A 23,038-nucleotide genomic window follows, 5' to 3' on the forward strand; every position below is an offset into this window, starting at 1 on the left:
ACCAGGATGAGAAACTTGAAATCACCCCTAATGTACTGAAAAGGAATAAAAGCATCTTTAAAACTACACTGTCTGGTATTCCATTGCAGCGATGTGCATTGATACAGTGTTGGCACAACTTTGGCACTCCTACACAGCTACTTCCTGTGCTCACTCGACAGGTTGACATCATCCCATAAAGACAGACAGTGACATGTGACTCCATGCTGGCTGAACACTCCTGAACATTCCCTCCCCTTGGGGGGGAAAAACCCACCCCAGAAAATCAGCGCTGTTTTGCAAAAACAAAACGACAGGAGCTGTTTCGTGGCACTCCTATCAAAAGGTATTAATGAAGATGGCCTGAGTCTAGTTGCCTGTACCCAGAGTCCCTAAACATTCTATTGCCAGAAGCAAGAAATGATTGACACGGTAAGTCTGGGCTTCTGTTTTCCCCCGCTGACAAGCTGGAGCATTCTCAAATACAATGTGGTTTAAGTTTCTCTTGCTAAATAGAATCTAATAGACAACTGTGAGAGAGGGAAGAAGAATGCTGCCCAGCAGGCAGTCCCGGCAGGCCAAAAAATGCCTCCACAGCTTTTGAAGCAGGGAAGAGGAAGGTATCGCTCCACTCCATTCCTCCTGCCAGAGGATTTCTGACGTGGCCTCTTGCTTCAGGGTTCAGCTCCTTCTTGGCCTCTTCTCTTACTTGGTGTTCTCCTGCACACACTCAAGCGTTTTTGTAATGTAGCCCACGCCGGATTGAGAGATGTGTCACCAAACCTGTAGCTACCCAGCTGCCCCTTGGTGTGCGGCTTGCTTATGCCCATTAACTGACAGTGGCCAGTCTCCCAGCTCTCCCAGCTTCCGCTCCAAGTGGCTGCTGCATTCAGCCTAACCAATGCGTTGGCCATCTTGTGAATGAGAGCCTCTGTTTACCATAACACTGTGGGAAAAATATTTACTTGGTACATTCTAAATAATAATCTTTCCACATCTGTCAGTAAAATGAGTTTCTCACACGTGCCTCTTTTTCACTATTCCTATGTTGGGACATGTGTGTGGATGTGCACACACATGCTTTGCGTGCAGAATAGCCAGGTTCCATTCCTGTTCTCTTTAGTTAAAGGATCTCAGAGTAGACAATACAGAGCTAGATGGACAGATGGTCTGAGTCACTACGAGATCTCGACTAAACATTAAGTGTTACCCAAGTTAGTTTCTGATCACAAACATGGGGGGGGGGGAGAAAGGAAGGGCTTCTGCCTTCCTGCCTGCACTGTTTTCTCAAGCTGAAACAGCCACAGTGCCTTCCCCCCGCCCCACTCAGGTAATACATAACATTTAGGTGAACCCTAAAACAGTTTCTTATAAAAAGAAGGACCACAGTTCAGTGGCAGAACATGTGTGCTGTATACAGAAGGTCCAGGTTCAATTCCTGGAAAAACCTGGCTCTGCTTTGTGAGCTTGGAGAGCATCTGCCAGTCAGAGTAGACATTGCTGAGCTAGAGGACCAATGGTCTGAGTCAAAATAAGGCAGCTTCGTATCAACATTGATGAACAAACATATACAATATTCTTATGGTTTTATAAAACAACAGCATGGTATTTTGTAACCACTTGGTTGTGGAGTGGAGCAGTTCTAAAGGCAGTTGCCTGCAGCAAGGCAAATGGTTCACTCCCATGCTTCTCTCTGGGAGGCTCTAGTCAATTCCTCTTCCAAAACACAAGCATAACCTCACTATCCCAGCCTGCCTGTGTCTTTGAGTTGAAGGAAACTGGAGACCAATAAAATTCTCACCCATTTGCCAACTGGTTGGAAGGAGGAAAGTCCAGAGCAGTGACTCATACAGAGAAACAACAGGCAGCTAACTCCAACCTGTTTAATTCTGCTATTCTTGTAATATTTCAGCCATGCACAATGGAATGGAATTATTTGAACTCAAGAGAGATTAATTGGACACTGGCAACGAATCATGCAGACATGATCAGCACCTTTCTTTGAGATGTATTTTGGACCATAAGGATATTTAATTTATTTCTCCCAGCACTTATTTTTGGAACTATAATGCTAGAAGATGAATGCACAGATCGTATCATATTCAAAAAGTTACAGAATGGAAGCAAGACTACTTACGATTTCTGTGGCACTGATTTGGTTGCAACTTTGCCAGCTGGTTCACTCCATTCTGCAAAGAAAAGAACCACCTTAAAATAATTGCCACCAGATTGCGCTGTTAAGTGCTACTCTATCTAATTGTAAGTGATGTTATGATGTGCATCAAAACAGAACATGGCATGGTATGCAAAATAATTTTTAAAAACCCAAACAAATCACAACTATAATCTGCTTCAGCAGCATGGAAATGAATTTTTCAACCTTTATTTTAATGACATTGTATTGGATGGAGGGGAATCTGATGGTTTAGACTAAGAACAATGAAGACCTACTTTGCACATTGTATCCTGAGGTCAGATGCTGCGAATCCTACAATGAAAACAAACAAAATGTCACCATGAGTTAGGAGCTTAAGGAGGAAGATCCATATTTACTCATTAGGCTAATAGCACAAGGGCTACATCAACAAAGACAGATAACTCATAGCAGCCTGTACCCTTCCCACCAACGTTAGCATCTGAACATACATTCATTTAGACAAAAATAAATCTGTTGACTTTGTATCAAGGTCCAATTCAAATTAGATGGAGCCCTGGGAAAAGGCACTTTGCAATGCAGGTGTTCAACACAGATCTCATCTTGTTTAGATGTGCTTACTCAATGCACCAGTTCATGCACTAACATGATTGGCACATGTTAAATCAGACTTCCTATGTGCCAGTGGGATGTAGTGGTTAGAGTGTTGGTCTAGTGGTGGAAAGTGCCATCAAGTTGCAACCAACTTATGGCAACCCCATAGGGTTTTCAAGGGAGGAGGAGGAAGAAGAAGAAGAGGAGTAGGAGTAGGAGTAGGAGTAAAAGGAGTTGGTTTTTATATGCTGACTTTCTCTACCACTTAAGGGAGACTCAAACCAGCTTACAATCACCTTCCCTTCCCCTCCCCACAACAGACACCCTGTGAGGTAGGTGGGGCTGAAAGAGCTCTAACAGAGCTGAAACTTGCCCAAGGTCACCAGCTGGCTTTGTGTGTAGGAGTGGGGAAACAAATCCTGTTCACCAGATTAGGGTCCGCCACTCATGTGGAGGAGTTGGGAATCAAACCCGGTTCTCCAGATCAGAGTCCACCACTCCAAACCATTGCTCTTAACCATAGTGACTGGCATAAGGTCTTGGCTGAGTGGGGATCTGAACCCAGGCCTGCCAATTCCTAGTCCACTACTAACCACTGCACTACATTGATTCTCATGGGCCAGCACATGTGCTAAGCACATTTCAATGAGATGGGAATGCTTAGATGTGTATATGCTTTACTGGGGGCCCACTGGGAGCAGGGCCTCACATCTCCATTCAGCAAGATGAACGTGTGGTAGAACACAAGCTTCGGGCTTGTGAACACCTCACCCACCACACATAGAGCTTTTAGTGTGAATAGCTGCTAACATGCACCATTGCTTACTTATTTGATTATGAAGGAGTTAAATGATTCTTTTTAAAAGGAAACCAAACAATCCAGTCCTACAGCTCAGCGCTGTTTTGTAAAAACTGTCAGAACTATAGGATACTGAAATCATTAAGACCTTTGCGGTTCCTTCTCTCGGGGCATGATTAGTTCCTAATATTCTGCCACACTGCTAGTCAATCCCTTGCTAAGCAAATCATGCCGTAACAGTAAACATGGCACTTTATAGCTGAGTGTCAAAGGGAAAAATAAATTGCAGAAATGAACGCTCTCCTTTTCTACTGCATTATTACACTTCTGGTGGGAATATTTAATTCAAAGAGATCTATAACAATGCCTGTCTTGTGCCCACATTTCCAAAAGCCATGCTCCGAGTTGTTATTGCTCCTAAAAACTGCTTTGTGAAGAAAAACGGAGAGCACAATCTGGTTCAAGCAAAGCTGTTGGAACCCCTGTTCTTTTCCAAAGAAGACAGCCACACATGTGGTAAAATTTTCCTCTTGAATGTATTAATCTGAAGGGCTTCTTGGTCCTCCACCTCAGAAAGGAAGGAAGACATAGAGAGCAATCCTAAATAGGTCAACTCAGAATCATACTCAGCCAGCATGGAATAGTGGTTAAGAGTGGTGGTTTGGAATGGTGGACTCTAATCTGGAGAACCGGGTTTGATTTCCCACTCCTCCACATAAGCAGCGGATGCTAATCTAGTGAACTGGGTTGGTTTCCCCACTTCTGCACATGAAGCCAGCTGGGTGACCTTGGGCTAGTCACAGCTCTCTTAGAGTCTCTCAGCCCCACCTACCTCACAAGGTGTCTGTTATGGGGAGGGGAAGGGAAGGCGATTGTAAGCCGGTTTGATTCTCCCTTAAGTGGTAGAGAAAGTCAGCTTATAAAAACCAACTCTTCTTCTTCTATTCAATGGGAGTTACTCTCAAGGAAGTGCTCTTAGGATGGCACCAACAGAGACTAAACTTACCCTAAGGCTTTATTAATTTTAAAACTGAACTGCAGGTGGTAAACGCTTTACATAGAGGCAGACCATGGGGTTTGCCAGTGTTTGGGCAATCCTACCCAGACTCCAAGCAGTTGCACAGCTGCTAGTCACTTCTCTTTGCCCGCGCACCAAACTGTGCTGAGAGTCGCTGCCCATCACACTTGTTGGCTTGAGAGTTCAGACTCTGATGTCTAACACCAAGAGTGTTCCCTCCCCAGGCGCTTGGGTTGATCAGCCTATGACGTTTGCTCATGTGACCTTTCTCCAGTCTAAGATCCAGCTTCATGCTGATCTAATTAAATTAGTGATAAGCCCATACCAATCCCGCTGCCTTTGTTAGGGCCTTTACCAGTCTACTCCAACCAGGTGAGTTTAATAATAACCCCTCCTCCCCTTATGGCACGAAGCAGGAAAAACCAGAAAAAAACTTCTGACAGCCAATTAGAGACAATCCTAGAAAATTCCTGTAGGCTACCAGCGAATCTCAGAATGCAACTTGAAGGGAGAGTGGGAGGAACAGCTTTGCCAGTGAAAAGGTTGCCTCAGATGGGCACAGTTTTTAAATCACCCTCCAATTTGCCCCCTGCCAGAAAAACTTGAGGCTGAATAAACGGCCCAATTGTCTTATGCCCTCAAAAAAGGGGTGTGACCAAATAACGGTTGCCAGCCACTCAAAAGATGGGAACAAACCTTCTCGGTAGTTGGATTGTACCCCCTCTCCCCATTTAAAAGTGGCTGTGCTTTTCTATTTTGGTGCTCATGTTACTTGTCAGAATTTCTCATTGTAATGTTAATATGTTCCTTCTAATTGTATATTAATCTGTTTATAGTCAGCAAACCCAGCAAAAGAGCTCTGGGTGCAGATACCAGCTTCTTACATACATACTTGAGGAGGATAAACATGTGCATCTGGATGTGCCAAATCTGGCCAAATGCATCTTTTGATGTGGCTATGGGGGCACATCTCCATTCTGGGCCATTAGAAGGTTTGTAGCCAGAATGGGGCCAATGGGGGTCCCATTTACTTCAGGCACTGTTTGGTCCCATCTAATAATATTTTGAAAAATAAGGTTTTTTTATTTGTGCTATGAAATCGTGCGTTAAAGGTCACTATCATCATCGTCTCATGTAGGTGACCCAAAAATCCACTTTTAGTGACCATAGTAGTGCATGGTAGCATTTTAAGAGGGGAGGAGTAATTTAAGAAGTTTCTATTTATGGAAGAAAGGTATCCATTGTAACTGTGTAAAAGCTCCCAAACTAAAGAATAACTGTTCTTATTCAGTCTAAACATTTATGACACTAACAATCCATAAACACAAAAATGCAAACAGAATGTGGGCCTGGCAAAAGGGTGTTAGATAGGGTTGCCAACTCCGGGATGGGAAATACCTGGAGATTTTTGGGGTGGAGCCTGAGGAGATGGGGTTTGGGGAAGGCAGGTACTTCAATGCCATAGAGTCCAATTGCCAAAGCGGCCCTTTTCTCCAGGGGAACTGATCTCTATCGGCCGGAGATCAGTTGTAATAGCAGGAGATCTCCAGCTGGTACCTGGAGGTTGGCAACCCTAGTGTTAGAGTATTCTGTGGGTTAATGGGAAATTGCACATTTTCATTCAGTTCCTTAAAACCCCACCTAGAAAGATGGCAGCCCAACTTGCCTGGAAAGCTGGTTACAGCCCTGAGCGTTAGATGTGGAGCACGAATAGAGTAGGATTAGGGCCAGTGGATTCAATACCCAACATTTCATTCCCTCAAAGCAATGGATACATTGGGTGGCACATACTAATGCAAGGCTACCCATAGCATACCTGCACTTTGTTTGGAATGGAAAACTTATTCTGTTCTGCCTTCCCAGGTGTGTGGATAGCAGTGAGAGGTGGAGGCCAGGAATGGGTCATCTCCTAGCAAGAACAGAAAAAGAAAACAGAAATGTAGTTTGCATTATATACACCAATCCATGTTTTCATTACCTTGGTTTACAAAGTAATGAGCTTTCAGAAAGACATTAGTTGATGCCTCCAGTGATATGTTACAATATTTTCCAGTTGTTGCCTAAAAAAACTTCTGCTTTTGACAAAACATAAGAGAGATTCTTTTGTGATACAGAAAAAACAGAGATTTAAAAAGGCACAGCTATTTAGCGTTAGAAGAAAGGGTGACAGTGACAGCTTTGTTAAAAGTAACATGGATATCATGTCTAGTATGATGAAAATCCAACTCTTATCGAAATGTATCTTCTCAATTGGAGATGACTGTTTCTAATAAAACTTTATTTGAAAAACTGCAAATTAACTCACAAACAAATGAAACGAATGCATGAGCAAAAGCTCTGTAAGAACTGAACACGTGTACAAATTTTTATAGCATGCTCTGCTATGGGATAATTACCCTCAAATGTAAAGGTATTTCCTCATAATATGGAAAAAATTTTTTGTATTTTCATTGACTCCAACAGATGTCAAGAGAAAGGTTTAACAGACAAGTTGTTGAATTTCTCATCCACTCTTTACATTCAATATTCAATGAATTTTCCCAACAGGGAAGCTATGAATACCGGATTTGAGGGACAATCTGCACAACTTATTTCAACTCATTTTTAACAAAGCAACATAATCTCAAAGTGACTTTGTGACAATGCAAAACCTATGATATGATGGACCAGCCCCTATCTTGCCCCACCCCAGCTGATCAATGGTATAGACTGATGCAACTATGGCCTCCAGTTTTCACCAGCACAAGAAGTTGCCTTCTGGGCACACGATCTCCCATACAGCACCTCCAAACAAGGGCTCACCTTGGCAGTCCCCAATTTCCAAGCCATAACCACTTGTGTCACTTTGACTAGCAGTTGTTGCTCTAATACCAAGTGTCTTTCCACTCCCAGCTTATGGTTAAATGTGCAGGTTTATGCCTGGCATAAAAAGGTAAAGGTAGTCCCCTGTGCAAGCACCGGGTCATTCCTGACCTATGGGGTGACGTCACATCCCGACGTTTACTAGGCAGACTTTGTTTACGGGGTGGTTTGCCAATGCCTTCCCCAGTCATCTTCCCTTTACCCCCAGCAAGCCTGGCATAGCCTTGGCTTAACAGGTGGTTTTATACACTTGCAGCTCCTGGTCACCCTTGGAACTGCATAACCAACACACAAGTCACTTTGCATACAGAGAAATCTCCATGACCTGTCCTCCTTCCCCAAATGCTGAATCATGTATTCAATCCATCTGTATCTCTGAGGGACTCCAAGGTAGGGTACCCAGGTCCCTCTTCACCACAGGCAGGACATTTTTGGGGCAGAGCTTGAGGAGGGCGGGGTTTGGGGAGGGGAGGGACTTCAATGCCATAGAGTCCAATTGCCAAAGCGGCCCTTTTCTCCAGGGGAACTGATCTCTATTGGCTGGAGATCAGTTGTAATAGTAGGAGATCTCCAGCTAGTACCTGGAGGTTGAGAGAAAAAATAGTACTGAGCAACTAATTATGCAAACACAAATTGTTTAGTGACAAGTGAAAGGTGCAAACATAACAAAACATGAATAGCCGAGTTGCAACAACAAGCAGCAAACGAAAATACAATTTACACAAGCATAGCTCCCAACAAGGGGCCACCATACGTCTCTTCAGGGCTGTCTTATTGGTCCCGCAGGACTCTCTGTATAATACAGTCTTTGAAGTATTCCTTGAAGTATTAAATTGACAAAGGTAACAGTAGAAGATGGTAGAAACGCAGTCCGGATTAACTTGACGTTTTCACCGCCGCTCTGGCGGCTTCGTCAGCAAACCGTTCTATTTCGAGAGACAATGCTCCTGTAAAAAAATGCAATACGTACTATTTTTCCAATAAAATTATTTTAAAAAATCATTTTGTGCTTGACTACTTAAATCTATTATAACATAGTGTTTTTTACAGCAAAATTACCAATTATTGACACCTGTGGCTTTGGCTACACGCAGCTTGGAGCGGAGCAGCTCTACAAGTGCATTTGAACAGAATTCACTTTCTCAGTGAAAAATTTTCATTGTACTAAGGTATGTTTGGTAATTTTGCGGTTAATCCGGACTGCGTTTCTACCATCTTCTACCGTTACCTTTGTCAATTTCATACTTCAAGGAATACTTCAAAGACTGTATTATACAGAGAGTCCTGCGGGACCAATAAGACAGCCCTGAAGAGACGTATGGTGGCCCCTGTTGGGAGCTATGCTTGTGTAAATTGTATTTTCGTTTGCTGCTTGTTGTTGCAACTCGTCTATTCATGTTTTGTTATGTTTGCACCTTTCACTTGTCACTAAACAATTTGTGTTTGCATAATTAGTTGCTCAGTACTATTTTTTCTCTCAGCTTGCCTTGGTAGTACTAGGTGCCTATTTCTCTAGTAGTACCTGGAGGTTGGCAACCCTACTCCAAGGGGAAGAAATCACCTAACAAATCCCAGGCAACTCTTCTGCTCCACTCTAAGTGTTCTCTTCAACAACCCAATTTGTCAAATCGTTTCCCACCAACAGATGTTCAAATGTATATCCCTAGTGGCCCTGCCCTGGATTGCGCAGGCTAGCCTGATCATGTGAGATCTCAGAAGCTAAGCAAACTCACTTCTGGTTAGTACTTGGATGGGAGATCACCAAGGAATACCACGGTCACTATGCAGAGGAAGGCGGCAGCAAACCACCTCTGTTGGTCTTTTGCCTTGAAAACCCTACTGGGTTGCCATAAGTCAGTAGTGACTTGACGGCACTCACACACGCACATATCCTTAGTGTAAGCAAACAGTGGATATGGCCTATGAAACTTCATGCGCCCCTGAAATTCTACTGACACAAAGCCACCCTAAATTTAAGAAAAACAAATCCTCATAGTTGTGATTAGTTTTAAATACAGTGACTAAATTTGTTAATTAATTTTGAATAAACAAAAAGATCACGACTCGAATGATTTCTGAATCCATACATTAACCTTTTTTTCAATAATGACTCATGGTTTTCATATGTAAGCATAATTTTTGAATAGTGCATGTTAAGAGCAAGCGTTTAGCAAGTTCATGTTCATTTTTTTCAGTGACATATGCAAATGTTACCTTAGGACTCCAATTTAGTCCCAACACAGCTCTGAACTGAATGTTCACCTTTGTTCTAAGCCTGCAACACTGTATCTTGTGCACACTTTAGGGAAGTCAGCAAAGAATCATAAAGATTTTTAACTTTATTTTAATTTTGGGAAGAGGGTGAAGAACAATTCCATTTCCAAATGTGAAAGCTTTTAGAAATTATTTGGGTGCAATAAGAGTGTAAAACCAAAATGTTTTAGAGTGGGATTGAAAGGAGACAAGTCCACAGAAATCATCAGGATATTTTCACGCGGCTTGGACTTTAAAACAATTCCAGAATTGTATTTGCTGATGGATGAGTTGTAGAGTCACTTTGCAAAGTGTGCCTATGAGCAAACAATGAGAAGGGTTTGGTTGGCTTAGAAGATGCTTTGGCTCAACAGGCGCATCTGCCTTTCGAGAATCCTCCTTCCTGAAAAATTATTTAACCATTGTTTTAATTGACTCTGCGTGTTTTATTATTAGGGCTGGACACGCTCACTTCTCAAAGCTCCCTTTTCTTTAATGAGCTGTAGATGCCCTCAGGTAAGGAACTGAGAAGGAGACATACAGAAGATACTTAATGAACAGCTACCAGGAAGAAAAAAAACAGAGCATAATTTGTCTGTAGGGCTGTAGGGTTAATGGCCCCCACAGCGCTCAAAGAGAATGTAAAGAATCAGAAGGAAAGTTGTCTAATTCTGCAAGATGGGTTTGAAGCCGTTGTGGGGTCAATGAGAGGAAGGGATTCAAATCCGAAAGGCCAGCAACTAAAGAAGGGCATTATGGAACTAGTCAGTCAGATAAATTGCTCTCTTTTCAGAAGTTTGGCTGCCTGCCCTTCACCTTGTTTCATTTTTGTGAGGAATCACACTGGGGGAATCAACAATCTGGGAATCTCCCCCAAACCCAAATCTTTCCCTCCAGAATTCTATGAGGGTCGCATCCACCCATCCTCAGACACTGCCCTACTGTAATAATTCAGCTTAATTACAAAACTCCAATATCCAAAGAAGAATGGATCTATCTAAGCTCTCATGAGCTTGAGCAAGCCGGTTTCCATGTCTCTCAATGTTTTGATTTTTCCTTTAACTGACTCTCAATTGCTCTCAAATTCCACACCTCCTGGAGCATTCTCTGGCCACCTCAGGCTATTTTACAGTGCCTTTTCTTTCTTTTCTTTTTTTACTCTATAAAGTCATATTTTTCTGCATACCTTCCCAAGTATACTGCCTTCAATTAACACAGCTACAGACTCCAGTGGAATAGTCATATTAGTCTGTTGCATCAGAGAACCAGAGAGAGAGAGAGAGCTGTGATACCTTAAAAACTTAGGTAATTCAGTGGGTAGCCGTGTTGGTCTGTCTGCAGCAGTAGAAAAGGGCAAGAATCCAGTAGCACCTTAAAGACTAACCAAAATATTTTCTGGTAGGGTAACAGCTTTCTGAAGAAGTGAGCTGTGGCTCACGAAAGCTCATACCCTTCCAGAAAATATTTGTGTTTGTCTTTAAGGTGCTACTGGACTCTTGCCCTTTTCTACTACTTAAAAACTTAGGGATTTACTGAAGCATAAACTTTCATGAGCTAGATTCTGTCTAATAAAGATAACAATAATAACAGCAGCAGGGGCAGCAACATTTACTCTAGACTATTCAAAACATTTCACAGGCAGTGATCCTAAGGTTGCCAACCTCCAGATGGGGCCTGGAAATCCCCCAGAATTACAACTGATCTCCAGAGCACAGAGATCGTTTCCCTGGAGAAAATGGCTGCTTTGGATGGTGGACTCCATAGCATCCCTGCTGAGGTCCCTCTCCTCCCCCAACACCACCCTCCGGAGGCTTCACCCCCCCCCCCCAAATCTCCAGGAATTTACCAAATCAGATCTGGCAACCCTTGGAACAACTCTATCAGCTAGTCTCAGAAACTGAATCAAAATCAAAATCTATGTAATTTCTGTACTGCTTAATGTGTCATGTGAATACTAATGTTATGCTTCAGTTCTTTCTGGTGGTTCCAGACTTGTCTATTGAATGTTTCATTTTGTTGATTGTGCTGACTTACTGACTCACTGTGGGTAATCTGCCTTGAGTCCCTGTGAGAAAGGCGGACAATAAATAATGTAAATTTAATAAACAAATAAATATACATTCAGTCTAGTTTTTTGTTCCAAGGAGGAAGAAGAAGAGTTGGTTTTTATATGCCGGCTTTCTCTACCACTTAAGGAAGAATCAAACCGGCTTACAGTCACCTTTTCTTCCCCTCCCCACAACAGACACCCTGTGAGGTAGGTGGGGCTAAGAGAGCTCTAAGACAGCTGTGACTAGCCCAAGGTCACCCAGCTGGCTTCACGTCTAGGAGTGGGGAAACCAACCTGGTTCACGAGATTAGCATCTGTCGCTCATGTGAAGGAGTGGGGAATCAAACCCAGTTCTCCAGATTAGAGCCCACCGCTCCAAACCACCACTCTTAACCACTACACCACGCTGGCAGCAGTGAAGTGTTGCAGACAACAGAGTATGCCTGACTCAGCCACAGCTAGACCTCTGGGCCCTCTTTCCCCAATCCTGGGGTTCCACTGATACATTGATGGTGCCACAATGGGGGTCATCTATGTTTTAAAACACAGCCCTCCAAACTGACGATAGAGCAGCACCAACACGCGCCAAAGTCTAATAAGGGACAAAAAGAAAAAAGAAAAGAAAAACTAGTTCTTTTACGAAGTTACGAATAGTAACATATAATTCCATCTCTGCAAATTCTAAAACCTTGGCAAGGTTCCTTCGAGTAAACAAAACAAGTGTTCTTTGGAAGCTGCTTAGCATTGGCGGTTGTTTGAGGGGTGCGTGATAATTTGTTCCATCTGTCTAGGGAAGGGTAAACAAGGAAACAAATAAACAAACAACTCCCCTACTTCGTACTGATGGCTTTCCTTAAAAAAGAACCAACCCCCAAACTTGAAGCTTGCCCCAAGGAAAGAACGTAATTATAATTTACAATGTTAAAACAGAACTGTAAATAACCAAAGGCACCAGCATAGGCAAGGTCCATTTCCATTTCCAGATGCAATCAATTCCAGTTTCAAATGCTAAAATGCAACTGTCAGTTGTACACAAATGGAGGGAGGCAATGTTGCAAGTGGGAGGGGGCATCAGTCTTATTGGCATGTGCTTCTGGATTGCATTATGCCTGGAGATCCTTACTGGTGTTCCACAACCTTATTTCTTTTTTTACTTTTAGAACATGTATACCCCAAACCACTAGGTTTGCCAGCTCCAGGTTGGAAAATACCCAGAGATTTTTGGGGCGGAGCCTCTGAGGAGGGTGGGGTTTGGGGAGGGACTTCAATGCCATAGAGTCCAATTGCCAAAGCAGCCATTTTCTCCGGTTGAGCTGATCTCTATCAGCTGGAGATCAGTTGTAATAGCAGGAGATCTCCAGCTAGTACCTGGAGGTTAGTACAGGAGCGAAAGGATAAATGTTACCAGTGCAAAAACTTGTATTAATAGCTACATAAGACTCTAGTAACCAACAAAGTGATCTCTACAGTAGACTATCCGAATATAATACATTCACAATAGAAAAAGTCTCTCTATGGAGTGGAAAAGTTCAAGTGAAGTGGTTCACACTCTGCATAAGCCAGAGATACAAGGGGATACGGCCAGAGATACAAGGGGATACGGCCGTTTCGAATTCTTCACACAAGTTCTTCCTCAGTCCCACTTGTAATAAATATTTATCCTTAATGTTCATTCATCATTCGTAAAATATCAGCTTCAAAATCATGACTGCTATTCCATAATTCAGGATAGTCAGCTAGTTCCGCATAGGGATACAACAAGTGCAGCAGTACCTGGAGGTTGGCAAGCATACAAACCACAACATAAATGTACTCCACATGAAGCCTGACTTAAATATGATGCAGGCAGGGCAGCAAAGGAAATCTACCCATGTGACTTTGCATGCAAACAGCATTCCATCTCCACTGGACCTTCCGTCGCCATGCATGAAACATTCGCCCAGGTGGGCCTCAAGCTCGCATGCTAGCATCGCGCATATAGCCATTGTGAGGGCATAGCAGCCTCATTACAAGGAGAAGGTAAGCTTGTGCAATGTTGCACATCCCTTCCCCCACCCCCATGTCATGCTTCAGTGCAGCCTGAGATCCCTGATAGGGTTGCCAACTGCCCAGTTGTGACAGGCAATTGCCCACCAATCAACCGGGCTGCCCGCTGGCAGCTGATGGTCAGCAGGCAGAAGCAGAAAGGGGGGAGCGATCCCCCCCACACTCTCCAGGGAACGCTCCAGCCTCCCTTTCTGCCAGATCAGTCCCGATCTGGCTTGCAGCTTGGAGAAGGAGGCGAGAGCCTTCCTCCTAGCCCTGCTGTATGCACTCCGACTCCACAGAGCGTGCATACAGCAGGGCTAGGAAACCGGAAGTGGAATCGGGAGCACACAGAAATCCCTCCACACAGCCCATCCATAAGACATTCCCACCCAAGGTAAGTGGGGGGTCACACCAAAAAGATCTTCTCCATCAATGACAGCATTGCTAACCAGCAGGGAGCAGGAGGTAGAAGAATCACTGATCCCCTCTCTTACTGTAAGTTGCCTGATTAGAATGCAGTATGAGAATGCAATATGAGAAGAGCCAAGAGAAGGACAAGTTTACAAGTGCAACCAAATGAGACAGAAGAAAGCTGAGGCAGGGAGAATGGAGTTCACTTCACATTGTGCTATTTTACAGATGAAGATTGCTTTTTGTTCAAAAATGTAATTCCTTTGTCTGCCACTTCAGAGGGTGGGTTAGGACCTTTACTTCTCATGGGCTATTTTTTTAGATGCAGAGTGGATTTTTTTTTTAAAGAGAACAATTAAAAACCCCTCACCAGTAGCTGGAGCAATGCATTCTACCACATCAGGGCAATGTATTTTACCACCTCAGGATGCTACCCCCAGTTTCTGCTGCAGGCATAAACCATTCTGCACATGGTAGTCAGAAAGGGTAAAAAGGATTGCTTCCGACTGTAGATGGAGGATACTCCGTTTTTAAATACTCCCCAGCATGACAAGAAACAAATGATCTTCCCTACAAGGGAATACTAAATAAAAGATAAAGAAAAGATGACTATGGGGAATGTGATACGGGTTTATAAATTAATTTATGGGGTGGAGAAAGTGGGTAAAGAGGACATTTTCTCCCTCTTGCATAGTATCAGAGCTCAAAGGCACCGGAGAAGTTGATGGACAGTTGATTCAGAACAGACCTCAGAAACTACTACTTCCCTCACTGAGTAATTCACTTGAGGAATTCATTGCTACAGGATGAAATGATGCCTTTGAAAAGGGGTTAGCCAAGGAAGCATGGGATCGTTACTGTCCAAAACCTTTCAGACTAGTTTTATATTACTCTTAGGAATATTTGTGCCTGGATTATTTTTGTAATGTTTTGTCATTTTAAGCATTGTAATTTTAGCCATATTTTGTCTACATGCTCTACTATTTACCAACCAATTCTGCAATCATGTTTTATTTGATGGTCTATGACCGTATAATAATAAATTGAAATTGAAAGGGGTTAGACAAATTCCTACTGTCTATTAGTAATAAACGCTAAATGGAGCCTCCATGTCCGGAAGCAGTAACCCCCTGAATAGCAGCACTGGGGGGGGGCAATAAAAGGAAGAGGTTTTGTGCCCTGCTCATAGCACTTCTGGAGGATCTGGTTAGAAACAGGATTCTGGACTAGATAAACTTTTTCTCTCATCCGCCAGGGTTTCCCTTTTGTTCTTATTAAACTCTTGTCAGTTTCACCAAGGGGACAAAAACTAGACTGCGTTAACGGAGCCTGTCTGTGGAATTAGTCCTGAAACCATTTAGTTCTACTTGATGCACTAAGCTGCCAAACCACTGCAGCCAGTGTCTAATCTGCATCTTTGCAAAACGCCCCAAATGAGCCAACCAAATCCTGAAGGATTTAAATGCACCAGCCCCTGCCAATAGCACATTAGCACTCAATTTAGAATATAGGAGGATTCAAAACCTGCATTCTCCATTTCCTCTCGGTTTACTTCTAAGTTATTTTGTATAAGCCGTGATTCCCTTTCATTAAAATGGGATCCTAAATTATAACTCGAGGCCATTAAAGTGACATGCAGGACTGTGTTGCAGCGAAGAAAGCTTTCGCAATGTCTTCTTCAATTTATTTCCCCAGTATTGAAGATTCTGCCAAATGTCTCCATCTTGCCTGCCATATAAATTGCAAACAGAAAAGAAACAGCTTCCCCACACCTTTCTGAGTGCTGCTTCATCGGACTCCTTTGACCAAGCTGTAAATTGGTTGTGTGAAATAACTGTCGACCTCCAATTACCATGGACAGAGGTCCATCAGGGGATGCAACCTCTTCTCAACTGCTCTTGGTCTTCTGAAAAGACTTACCATGGTTTGAATCCAGGGCTAACACAGGATGACACTTGGCTGCCATTTTCATAAAGGTTCAAAATGGGCCGGACCCTTGTAATAGACCAGTAGTTTTCAAATTACATTTTCAAATTGCATTTTGCAGAATTCTGGGCTTTCTCAGAAGCTTCTCTGGAAGACACTTGGCCCGACGCTATAGTCGACACTGTGAAGCCAAAGGAGCACATTGAGTGTTTTTTACATCATGCTTGGTTTGTCTAAAGTGACTCTGTGGCACAAAAAGCCTTGGTCAGCACTCCGAGTGAATTAAACATGCGTTCTGGAGCATTCCTGGAGCCCTCTGCATTGTGCAAACGTTCCATGGCAAATGTGGAAGGGTTCCTAAAGCCAACATGTTGGTATGGAAAGGATCATAGAAGACAGTACTTTCAAAAACCACTGCATCAAATCATGTTCCACATTAGCTCTGTGTGTGTGTGTGTGTGTGTGTGTGTGTGTGTGTGTGTGTGTGTGTGTAAAGTGCCTTCAAGTCGCAGCCGACTTATGGCGACCCCTTTTGGGGTTTTCATGGCAAGAGAGTAACAGAGGTAGTTTGCCAGTGCCTTCCTCTGCACAGCAACCCTGGACTTCTTTGGTGGTCTCCCATCCAAATACTAACCAGGGCTGACCCTGCTTAGCTTCTGAGATCTGATGAGATCAGGCTAGCCTGGGCCATCCAGGTCAGGGCTCCACATTAGCTACCTGTTGGGAAATACCAAAGTGCAGTACAGAATGGAACCTCACTGGAGGCACTTTCACACAGCCCAAATAATGCACTTCCAATCCACTTTCCATGCATTCTGAAGGTGGATTTTTCTGTGTGAACTGGCAAAATCCACTTGCAAACGATCATTAAGGTGCACTGAAAGTGCATTGAAAGTGCATTATTTGGGCTGTGTGAAAGTGCCCAGAGTCTTTAAATGCGACCCTGCCATTTGCTCACCAGTGTTTCAAAATCCCAGTGTAGAGGGAGAGTGTTCCAAGATTCCTTTTGTTCTTTTAGCAAGGGTAATGCTTAAAACGAACAATCCTTTAAAAAACACCTTGGTGAGCACCTTTCTTCTTTCTCAAATGATGTCTCTTATCCAGGGTGGACAAGGCAAGAAGGCCCGAAATATTACGGCACAGGAATCCAAGAAGGTTTTGAGTGATGTGGCTTCAAAAAATGGATCGTAATTATTACTCTGGCACGCACTGTCTTTGTTGCCTCCAGCTGGTCATCAAACACTAGAAGGCTGTTCATTAGCAACAGTTTATCAGGGGGTCACAGAGAAAAGCTGGATAGACGCCCATGTAAAGACCACCCAGGAGAACCATGATTACCACACTAGTTAGCCCTAAGCAGCAAATGTTATGCATAACTCCAGCAAGTGTCAAGCAGTGACAATTACCAGTTATCATACAAAGCGGAACTGGAGTAAACCTGCCAAAGAATACTTTATTCCCCCCCTCCCCTAGTACAACATGCAATTTATTATCATGTTCCAGCAATTACCAAAGGGAGTTGTTGATCTCGCTTTGCTGGAGAGATACAAAGGCTAGCCTCGCTAACACGGCATTCTCCTTTTTACAAGGATCACTCGTGTTCTAAGCGAGAGACGCCCGAAATGACAACTCAGCTTGCAAAAGGAGACAGAATGATGCATTTAGCGAAATCCCCCCAGCCCCAGTCTTTTCAAAGAGGAACGCCGGCAGTCAGTATAACTGCTTCTGAGGACCGTTCTCGCTTTTCAAACATGATGGCTTCCTTGTAGTTTTCACTTATCACATTAAGAAAAATGGTAATGAGGGGATCATGACAACTTCTTTCGGGAAGCAACAAAGGCGGAATTGCTCAGGCACAGAAATAAGGAAGAGCGATCACTATTTTCGTGGCGAGAGGCCTCCAGTGAGCAAGTCGACTGCTGCTCTGCTCTCTCGTCACTTTAAAGCTGGAGAACAGAAAAAGAGCAGACAGCTCTGTGACTACATCTGAGCCCCACACCTGAGTTTCAAGTGCTCTACACGGATCTCCCCTCCGGGCTGCTTGCAATATCACATTCTCCCATCTTTTAGGGCCTCTTTGCAAATTGCCTTTTTAGGTGTACTCCAAAGATGCTTTCAGCGTACACCTTAAAACATAAACTGAAAATCCAACAAATTCAGGGATGGAAAAATGAGTAACATGGCAGGAGGAACAAGTTCCCCCTGTCACAGCAGGCTCCTTCACTTGCCACATTCAGGAAAGAAGGTATGACTGTTTTATTTCGGAAGTCATTCGATAGAAGGTAAACTACATTGGTGTGCTTTTAAATGGTGTGCGTTGGTTTTTCAACTGTGTGAACTGGTTTTCGTTGCTGGACTCTTACGGTGCTTGTGGCCTTGCCACATTTGCTGTTTTGTAAGCTGCCTTGCATCTCAGGAGATAAGGCAGAGTAGAAACATTTTAAATAAATAAATAAAAGTAAATAAAGGCACGTTCGACTGAATGAACGCTATGGCCGTACACTCTTCTCCAAAGCTACATGTGTGAGGGCTTGTTTGGTCATGTAGCATTGGGAGGTGTGAAGCGCTGGACTCTGAGATCAGCAGCTGCTCCCCCAGCCTCTGTGAATGCTGGCACTGCTCTGAGAGATGCACAAATAAGTATGTGACTAATTATGTATTAATTAATTGTTTGGGTGAGAAAGAAAGAAAGAAAGAAAGAAAGAAGGAAGAAAGGAAGGAAGGAAGGAAGGAAGAAAGAAAGAAAGAAAGAAAGAAAGAAAGAAAGAAAGAAAGAAAGAAAGAAAGAAAGAAAGAAAGAAAGAAAGAAAGAAAGAAAGAAAGAAAGAAAGAAAGAAAGAAAGAAAGAAAGAAAAGAGAGTTGTTTGGAGAAGAAACTCAGCAACAGAAAATTTTGTAAGCATCTTTAAATGAGCATACTCTGCAGACAGCCAGGGTTAACTGCAGGTGTCTTTTGAGTGTACTCTAGGTGGCGAATCTAGGTTTACCATGCATAATATGTAAAATTTCCCACAATTAAAAAATACTAGTAGGGAAAAGAGCCTTAAAATAGCAAAAACCATAGCTGTGTAATGCGAAAAGGGTCAAGCATGTGCATTAGATCTACAACTTTTAAATTTCCCAGGACCTACTCTGTGGTTCAGCACAGATGATCCTCCAAACTATGGAGGATCAGATGCAACCTTCAGATACATGAAACCTCCAAACCACGGTGGGCTTGCATTCCCCCTCTACTTCTGTTCTGAAGCTTCCTCTTTTAATGGCATGTTTTTTGGTGATATCCAAATTGGCAAACAATGGTTGGTGATTTCCCTTCATACCAACACCAGAAAATCAGTTCAAATTATTCTATTTTGGAAGGAAGCACAAGCTATAATTTGCTGCTCTAGATGCCAGTGAAAACTATGGTTAGTACTAAAAGTGGGGGGAGAGAATTCAGAAGGAAGTAATGAAAGACAAGCAAAGAGAGCCCTAAGGTGCATTTTTAGTGCTCCAAACCATGGTTGAGATGAACTTCTGAACCTGGGATTTTCATCTTGAGTTCATGCCTTTCCTCTGTTACAATACGGAGGTCTTTCATGCATGGCTGTTTCACTCGCCATCACCCCTCCAACAATTTGGGGTGTTTGTGTTGATTATGCATACTGTTTCTGACCATCAGAGGTCACCTTACTCCCCCCCCCGCATTTCCCCGTGTTTTGCCCATGTTTTCACACTTGAAAATTTGAAAACAGGGGCAAAACGTGGGGAAACACAGGGGGAGAGCGAGGCGACTTCTGACGGTCAGAAATGGCATGCATAATCAACGCAAAGTCCCAAAATCGTCAGAGGGGGGCGACGGCGAGTGAAACAGACATGGATAAAAGGCCAAAGGTTAGTGGCTTGGGCCACTAGAGAGGAAATCCCAGGCACTCATGCTAGCAGGGGAAATGCGACGCTGTAGAAGCCCTGAATAAACTGGAAAACTCAATTTCTTATTTACATGAAGCCTCCTCTTGGGCTGTTTAAACCGTTTTCCCCTTGAATTTTGCCAACAATTCTTTGCAGGGTGAGCACTGTTCAGAAGCCGGGCGTGCACTACTGCAAGGCAATGTGCACAAAGGATAGTCATCATTAAAACTAAATGCTGGCAAGGAATCTAGAAGAGGAGAGTTTCAAGACAAATGGGTGCAGAGGCACTCTGTTAAACTAAACCAAGCATCCTTGACAGATCCCTTCTATCAGGGCAACTTTATGAACATTTCTCATCATCAAGAGACACCATCACCATTCCTCTGAGCGTCCAACATCTGCTCTCTGTGATGTGGAGACCACACACGATCCTATACCCAATGTCCTTCTTTAAATGCTTACTTTCTCGTAAAATGATTTTGCTCCTGGGCGTAGACTTTATATAGGAAGTCCAGGCCAAAAGCTGGCTTTGATAGAGCAGCTATAAAGAGCTGGAAGCAGAGGGCTGCGGGTCTTGTATATTTCTTCTCACAGCCCTAGTGTCAGGCAAAGATTGAACTCTCTGAATGGGTAAAAAAATATTGCTACCTTCCGTGCTTTAGGCTGAGACTACAGGTTAAAGAGAACAGATAGTTGCTCTCGAAAAAGTAACGCTGCGTCACATGCGCTGTCTCCCTCCTGTAATACTATAAATAGCACGTGATTGTGACAGTATGCTTCCAGTCCCACCCATTTATGCCAGTGTAGCATAGTGGTTAAGAGTGTTGGTTTGGAGCGGCGGACTCTGATCTGGAGAACCAAGTTTGATTCCCCACTCCTCCACATGAGCTGCGAAGGCTGATTTGGTGAACTGGATTGGTTTCCCCATTCCTACACATGAAGCTAGTTGGGTGACCTTGGGCTAGTCACACTCTCTCAGCCCCACCTACCTCACAGGGTGTCTGTTGTGGGGAGGGGGAGGGAAGGTGATTGTAAGCCAGGGTTGATTTTTCTTTAAGTGGTAGAGAAAGTCGGCATTTAAAAACCAACTTTTCTTCTTCTCACAAGCAAGTGGAACAGGAAAAACTTGGAAGCCTGGTGATGTCATGTCACACATTTTGTAATAACATACTTTACCATTGGGGTTGGTGCTGGCTATGCGATTCTAGAGTATCTAGTTCTGGCCATAGCCAAGGTCAAAATATGAGCAAGATGTCAGGATGAAACAACATGTCCTGCTGGAGTTCTGTGATTAGAACTCCAGATGCATTATTTGGACCTTGAATGTAGCATTGGTGGGGGGGGGCACCGATATGGATCAGAGCCATGGCACTAAGGATTTCCCCCCCCCCCCCCAAAAAAAATCTATCCCTTGGCATTGCTTGCTTGATCAGAAATTAATACCCTGGGATGCTTTGAGGCCAGGGCCGTAGTGTGGGGGGGGGGGGAGGGCAAGGAAGGCAGTTGCTGCCCCTGTGGCATGCAGAGAGGGTGGCAGGTAGGAGGCGCAAATCTGCTGCCCTTCTGCATGCCAGAGGGGCGACGGCTGCCCTCCTCACCTCCCCCCAGTTATGGCCCTGTTTGAGGCTAAAGGGGGAAAATAAGGTGCTCAATGTGCATATTTTCTCTTACTGGGTTTAAAGCAGGCTAGGAAGTAGGGCATTTTCAAGTGAGGAAATAGCATGGGAGGGGAGAGTTGCCCACTCCTTCCCCAATGCGTCAGCCCCAATCCCAGCGCTGTTATCACAGCCTCTCTTTAGGACCCAAGGACACATCTGGAGTTCCAAACACAGAATTCCGGCATCATAGGAAGCTTGGTCCCAAGCATGGTGCAAACTACATAAACATAAAGAAAATATGTTCACAGTGGTAATAAAATAAAGTGGGTACTATAGCCATACACACGCGCACACCCCCTTCTTTCCTTCCCTAGCAGAGAGGGAAGCCGAAACTGTCTTGCTGTGCAATTTACTAGCCCTTTACGTCTCAATTTCCGCTGCTGATTTGTCTAACATATTGGGGATATCAAAAATATTGCCAGGCAAATGAAGCCAGCCCAGATTTATGACGGCTCGCCGAGATCTCCTAACGCGCCCCTGATGCTGCATTGTCTTTACGCTCGGCATCATCATCATCTACGCACCTGTAAAAATGATTAGTCTTTCCCGCAGAATATAAATTTACTGGGACAGATTCCATCCTTCTCGATGCCTAATTTGTGCACAGCTGGCAACATGCAGCATATGTAAAGCAGGGCAATGTGGCCAAAAGGTAATTTCCTCGTGTCAGGCAATCCTCTTCCTGCGCAGCAATTGCCTAGCTAGAGAGTGCCGGGGTTATCTACCGATTGCTGCCCGTAAGGGAAAGCAACAGAGCGTTATTTCTGGGGGTGAAGGAGAGGGTTTTAAAAAAAATGTTTCTTTTGTTTTGGATTTTCTTTCAGAGAGCCAGTGTAGTACCGTGGTTAGAATGTCAAACTAGGATCTGGGAGGCTCAGGTTCAGCTCTCTACTCTGCCATGGACCTTGGGCAACTCACACACACTCAGGCCTTTTATGCTGGGATGTTTCCCCGCTGTCACCCCCGCTCACTGCTTCGGGGCATTCTTTTGATTATATATGCCTTTTCCACCCGTCAGAGGCCACCTCACTCTCCCTGTGCGTTTTGCCCGCATTTTCCAGATTTTGACTAAAACGGCATCTGGAAAATGCAGGCAAAATGCGTGGGGAGAGCGAGGTGACGTCTGACAGGTGGAAAAGGCATGCATAATCAAAAAGGAAGTCCCGAAGCAGTTTGCAGGGAAACGTCCCTGCATAAAAGGCCTCAGCCTAACCTACCTCACAGGGTGGTTATTTAAAGCTGCTGAGAGGTCCAGGAGAAATAACAGGGTCACATTCCTCAAGTCCTAGTGTAGGTCATCCACCAGGGCAACAAAGGCCATCTCAGCCCATAGCCAAGTGTGAAACCAGACTGAAAGGGAACCAGACAATCCGTTTTATTCAGGAATGCCTGAAGTTGATCAGCCACCACTTGT

The 23,038-nt window shown here is 43.8% G+C and overlaps 1 protein-coding gene across 2 annotated transcripts in view; it reads right to left on the reverse strand.

Annotated features, from left to right (window-relative positions):
• AFF2 (ALF transcription elongation factor 2) overlaps positions 1 to 23,038 on the reverse strand; it is a 472,104-nt gene that overhangs the window by 179,947 nt on the left and 269,119 nt on the right. For both annotated transcript variants that reach the window (XM_056859368.1, XM_056859367.1), the window contains exons 5-7: positions 6,362 to 6,454; positions 2,431 to 2,467; positions 2,117 to 2,168 (exon numbers count right to left, since the gene is read on the reverse strand). In XM_056859368.1, the coding sequence (XP_056715346.1) occupies positions 2,117 to 2,168; positions 2,431 to 2,467; positions 6,362 to 6,454 (182 nt within the window). The remainder of the gene's footprint in view (positions 1 to 2,116; positions 2,169 to 2,430; positions 2,468 to 6,361; positions 6,455 to 23,038) is intronic.

This window comes from Euleptes europaea, chromosome 13, assembly GCF_029931775.1.
Source record: "Euleptes europaea isolate rEulEur1 chromosome 13, rEulEur1.hap1, whole genome shotgun sequence".
In the NCBI taxonomy this organism is placed as follows: domain Eukaryota; kingdom Metazoa; phylum Chordata; class Lepidosauria; order Squamata; family Sphaerodactylidae; genus Euleptes; species Euleptes europaea.